We start from the raw sequence: 6000 nt of genomic DNA on the forward strand, positions 1-6000 counted from the left end.
CATACCCCCACCTTCCTGTTTTCTGTATCTATTGATTAAGCTTATATGCATGCATATAAGTCCTTTGGTTGATCTCTCCCCCTTACCCCCACTGTCCCCTACCTTCCCTGAGGTTTGACGTTCTGATTGATGTTTCTCTGGATCTATTTTTGTTCATCAGTTTATGTTGTTCATTATATTCCACAAATGAGTGAGATCATGTGTTATTTATCTTTCTCTGCCTGGCTTATTTCACTTAGCATAATGCTGGCTGAGTCCTTTTCATCAATTTTCTTATTTATTCCCCACTATGATCCTATGAGCAGATGATTTCAAGTACATTTTGCAGATGAATTAACTGAGGCTTGGAGAGGAGAGCTGCAGAACCAGGACTTCGACCTGGATTTTTCTGATTTGGACAGAGATTCTTTCTGTTGCAATGAAGATTATTAAGAAAAAGCCTTCAATAAAGAAATTCAGAGCACATGAGAAATTTATTGGTAATGGAGAGGTAAAACATTTGAACTAATACTTTCTCTGAGAAAAACTAGAACAGCTTTTTAAAAACAACCTATTTGAAGAGATTGGGCATCACTGAAGCATTTTGGGGCTGAGGCTCAGAGAAGAATAGATACTTTCCAAGCCTGACAGGGCAGCAGTGAGTCTCAAAGTTACTTCAGACTGACCAGGACAGAGGCTCTCATCCCTGCCCCTGACTGCTTCCCGACATGTCCAGGGCTTCCCCAGGAAGGCTTTCTCCAGGTTCATCCACCTCAGGAGTGTCCTGCAGAGCCCTCTGGAGAACCAGCCTCAGAGTGTGTCTCTGCTTCCGCCATTGTTGCCTGAAGGAGCCAACGAAGAAGTAAATGATGGGGTTGGCACAGCTGTTGACACAGGACAGAAGTAATATCGTCATGAAAAGATGGTTGGTATGAAAGTCAATTGGAAACCAGATTAAGAGGAACCAGGTGATGCCGAAGGGCAGGCCACAGAGGAGGAAGACCAGCACCGTGAGCACGATGGTCACGTAGAGCCTGGTTCGCGGTACCTGGTGGGGGCCACACAGCAGTCTGGTCATCAGAACCAGGCTGGACCCAGAGAGAAGCACAAATAACAAAATCAGCCACGCCACAGTGATGAAATTAAATACCTGACACATGGAAGAGCTTATAAAATGCAACAGAAGGACACAGATACTTTTATCTAGGATGGTCAGCAGTAGGGACAGGGACCACAGCAAGGCACACGTGACAGCGGACATGTGACTGGGGCGGCGGCAGCGGTACCAGATGGGCCACAGGACAGACAGGCAGCGCTCTGTGCTGATGGCACCGAGAAAGCTCAGGCTTGAGATGTAGGCAAACACTGCCACAGCAGTGAAAAACATGTAGACTTCAATGGGGACAAAATCTAAGTCGAAAATTGTATCTAAAAAATATATAATCTGACTGCAGAGGAAGAGGAAGTCGGCCCCCGCCAGGTTGAGGATGTAGACAGAGAAGGCGTTCCTGCGCATGCGGAAGCCCAGGAGCCAGAGCACCACCGCGTTCCCTGCCAGCCCCACTAGGGTCACAAGGGCTTTAAATCCTCCCAGGATTATGTACTCTGTATAATGTTGATCACTTCCATTGGTTGGGGTGAGCTCGGTCTCCCAGGCTGTGACAGTCATATCCATGCTCAGAAACGCTGCAGTTGTGGGCCTGGAAACAAAACAAGACTTGAGCACCAGCTCTATGACCACTGACCCTCATGGCCACCCTGTCTGTGGCGAATGGGGGCTTCCAGAGATTAAGATTCTTCCTGAAACACACAGTCTTGGAGTCCTGGAGCCTGAATTTAAACCCAGTTCTCTCTGAAACTTAGAGCCTGGGCTCTTTCTACTACTACACAGACCCTCTATGTCCAACCTCTCCACTCACCATCCAGCCCATGACATGTGCCCTGGAGGCAGGAGGAGAAGAGTCTGCAGAGGTGGTGTGGATGACAACAGGGTTCTGAGTTCCCCAGTACTTGTGCTCTGGGAGAGTGGCTTTGTTTGACAGCAGGCTGTCAGAAGCCCCAGGGCAATCTCTGTGGCTGAGAGTGGTCTACTCACCAGGGAGAAAGGAGGTTATGACTTAGGCTCATGAAGGGAATGAGACCCCTTGTTAGGACAGAGTGAGGACACCCAAAGCTGTTGCATTAGAAATGTCCCAGTGTGTCATCTTTATGAGGATAGACAGTGATTACTCTTCCCACTGTTGAGTCCCCAGGGCCCAAGTCTGTGTGGGAACACAATGGGGCTGTTAATAAAATTTTAATCCACAAATGAATGAATGCATGAATGAATGAATGAGGAGCCCAAGGGAAGAAGAAAATTTGGATTGAATATAATATCATAATTTTTTAAATGAAGAATTTTAAATGTAAAACAGAAGTCAGCACTTTTATCTCCATCACGAAAAAACACATATGCAACAAAATCAAAATTCCAGTTCTAAGCATTCATTCTGTGAAATGCTCTTGTGTCTTTGAAAGAATATTTTTATGCCTGTAGACACCTTCTATTAAGTGGGAGAGGATTCAGGACTGAATTAAATTTCTCTGCATTTTAGAGGAGAAAGAAGTCATTTTGGGAAGGAGAAAGACAGAGATGGCCAAGGGTGTGAATAGAGGTAGTTGAGACAGAAATACAGAAGGGGCATTATTAAGTGGTTTTCCTATGATACGTTAAATGGGAAACCCACTCATTGTCCCTGCATTTGATTTGGAGTAGAGATTTCCTTGCAGATTGAAGCATTTGTGTAAGAGAATTCTCCTGGTGGTGGTGCAGGTAAGAAGTGCTTAGTTCTATTTTACAAAGGGCTTTGGATGAAGAGAGAAGCTCTTGCAGAATTTAGGTGAGAAACACAAACCAACTCACACATAGATGAAGAGTAGCAGCTGTTGAGTGGTTACATGGTATTACCTCTTTTAATCCTCAAAATAGCCCTATGAGGCAGTGCTATGCTTACTCCCAATTGGCATAGAGGAAAAGACAAGTACAAGGAGGCTGAATGACATGCTCCAGTTCTCACGTGCACAAGTGGAAGATCCTGGATCTGGACCACAGGTCTGTGTCAGATTATTTGCCCTTAGCCTGCTCTGCAGCCCATTACCAGGGTGGTTTTTCCGGTACACGTAGGGGGTGGTGGCACAGGAAGGAAGTAACTCTTAGGGACAAATGTAGCATGGGAGCTCATTTGTGTGTTTTATTAAACTGGAATAGGTAAATTTCACAAATAGCAAAGAGGTGAAGCTTATAAAGTGTGGAAGAAGAAGTGGGTCGAATCTAGCTGAGAACAGACCAGAGATTGCAGGAGTTCCTTCTTGCCTCTGGACAGACTCAATCAGTCAATTCTTGCCAGGTTCAGCCTGTGCAGGCTCCCCCAGTAGAATCGAACCTGCTACCCTTCAATCTGTGGGCTGCCACTCTAACTCCTGAGTCAAACCTGCCAGGGCTTGTCTCCCTTTTTAAACTCAAAACTCAATAATGATGACTAGATCTGTCAGGGCTTTGTCTTTTTTCTTTGTTGTGATAGTTCACTATTGTATCCCTGGCATTGAGCACATGTCCCTTAGAGACCATCTGTTATAATATCATCCTTTAACACAGGAAGAAGCTAAGGCCAAAAGAGCCAACAGATTTCCCTGAGATCACAGGGTGAACAGCAGGTCCAATGCCAGCCCTGGTCTCCTGGAGCCCAGCCTGAGGCTTTACCACTGTTCTCTGCCTCATTGTGGGATGAGCACCTGAGTAAAGTCTTCATGTGAACTCAGATCCTGAGAGAACTTCAGGGGTGTAGAAAATGCTAGTCTAAATACCCATTTCCTTCTCTCTCACATAATAGGTCTGACATTATTAGACCAGAATATGGATTTTAATCCCAGTTTTCATTCCCGTTTGATGGCATCATGTGACCAGGTGGTAGCCAATGGGAGGTGAACACAAGTTATGTAACCAATTAGGTTGTGCTTTTCCTTCCCCTCTTCTCTGGATGGAATGCTGATGAGTCTGGGAGCCCTGCATGAGAATGAAGTCACCTCTCTAGGGCTGGGGAGCAGTGTCTGATGCCTTGAAATCACCAATTTCTAGTAACCTCTCTTGCATTTCCTTCTAGGGTTACCAAAATCATCAATTGAAATTCTTAAAAATATTTGTATAGAACCCCCTTTTAAAACAACGTTCATTCCATCTTCAAGGAATTTTTGATGAGAGATATTATTTCTAAGACGTGACACCCAGTAGTGGGTGCCAACAGATCAAATAAAGGAGATGTAATAACAAGTTGATCTAATCACAGTGAGAGAGAAAAAGTCCCAGGAAAAGCAACTAGGGAGAGCCTATAAGAAAAATGGATTCTCTTCATTTGACGTCAAATTTCACTTCCAGCTTCACTATCCACCGCTGCATCCTGGGAGGACACATCTCTTTGCCTCACCACTGGGCTCCCTTTCCCTCTGCTCCTGGTTGCTCTCAGGAAAGGGTAACACTGACAGCTGAGGAGGGTGATTGAGGTTCAATTCCCTGCCTCTCTGCTGTCAGGCTGTGAGTTTGCCATGGTAGTGTTACTCTACCTAAGGAGAGAGCCCCTGTCTGAGGCCTTTTTTTTGGGTCATAGTGATGACCACCGGTACAGCCACAGCCTTCCCTGTGTTCTGTCAACTTAACTTTCCCTTTATACTTCAGGATGTGCAATGGCATTAGCTCCTTATTATGATTTATCTTTAGGGACCTCTGTATCCTCTATTGATTTCCCTTAGTCCTATTCACCCTTTATACACAGTCTTTCTATTAAACTCTCTTTGCCTTATGTGTTTGTGCCTTGTGTTTTTGTCTGGGACAGGAAAGATACATGCATAGAACAAACAAATGAATAAACAAACTCATAGAACAGCAAGGTAATATGTGAAACCTGAGGTTATTAACAACAATTCACGTTTGAAAACAAAGTCTGTGAAGCAGAAAGGACCTAGGTCTCTCACAGCCTAAGCTACCAGCATCCAAAGCTTCCCTGAGGGAGCTTCATGTCTCTGGACTCTCCTTCATGGATGCTCATGGCTACTTGCATGCTGCACCCCAAGATGCACTCGTGACCATGTGGATTAAGGGAGAGAAAACAAAACTGACATTGAAAGAAGATAGTTCTGAGTGGACTCTTACCTGAGCACCATCTTCTGGTTGAAGGTGTTGAATAGAAAAAGAGGAGCTTTCCAGGGAGTGCTGAACACCAGAGAATGCTCTCCTACCCCTGGATTGGAGATGTCTGGAGGAGCAGGAGTGGAACCTAATGACCAAGAGAAGCTTATCAAGATGCTGGGCAGCCCCTGTGACTTCCTGCACAAGGGGCCCTGGCAAGTGAGATTCTGGAGATGTGAGACAAGGGCCTTGCGAGATGTTTCCCATTTGCCCTAAGTTCAATGACTTATCTCTTCCTCTCCCCATTCTACCCAATCTGGTCCCCCTCCTGTGAGGAATGTTTGAACTGGAGCCTGTTACTGCCCACTGTGGGCCTGTGTAGGAAGCCCACCCAACAAGCAACATGAGCCTCCATAGCTAAAGAAGAGTTTGTTGGCATTTAGGGCTTTCATGGCCGAGTTCATCTGATCTGTTTCCATTTACTCCCAGGAAGAATTTATGCACATTAGTTTATTTTAGAGGACACAAGAGTATATAAAATAAAAATGGAAAGTCTCTCCTAATCTCAATCACCAATAGCAACCGATGTTTACACTTCTCATTTTAGCTCTTTTATAAGTTATTTTATAGCTTTGTGTAATGAAACCTCCTTTCTAGTTGTGACTTATCGATATCAACAACTGTGTATATTGTGTAGCACACCAAAGAGATAAAGAATGTAGCACGCCACAGGCACAACTTTTCACCTCTCTCTTTCCCCAAGGTATTTGTTAGCTAGATTATTGTCACATGATGTGGGGACAAACAGTGTTTTTAGCTTTAGCTCCTATGACTTCCTTTCATGTGCTCATGCTGCAGCCAAA

The 6000-nt window shown here is 44.8% G+C and overlaps 1 protein-coding gene across 1 annotated transcript; it reads right to left on the reverse strand.

Annotated features, from left to right (window-relative positions):
* Positions 1–454: 454 nt before the first annotated feature.
* LOC103292794 (mas-related G-protein coupled receptor member X1-like) lies at positions 455–5262 on the reverse strand. Its single transcript, XM_008149048.3, has 2 exons — positions 5162–5262; positions 455–1679 (listed from the first exon to the last, which is right to left on the reverse strand). Exons 1-2 carry the CDS (start codon positions 5170–5172, stop codon positions 680–682), a joined length of 1011 nt encoding a protein of 336 aa, XP_008147270.2. The 5' UTR covers positions 5173–5262; the 3' UTR covers positions 455–679.
* Positions 5263–6000: the final 738 nt, after the last annotated feature.

Source organism: Eptesicus fuscus, chromosome 13, assembly GCF_027574615.1.
Source record: "Eptesicus fuscus isolate TK198812 chromosome 13, DD_ASM_mEF_20220401, whole genome shotgun sequence".
Lineage (NCBI taxonomy): Eukaryota > Metazoa > Chordata > Mammalia > Chiroptera > Vespertilionidae > Eptesicus > Eptesicus fuscus.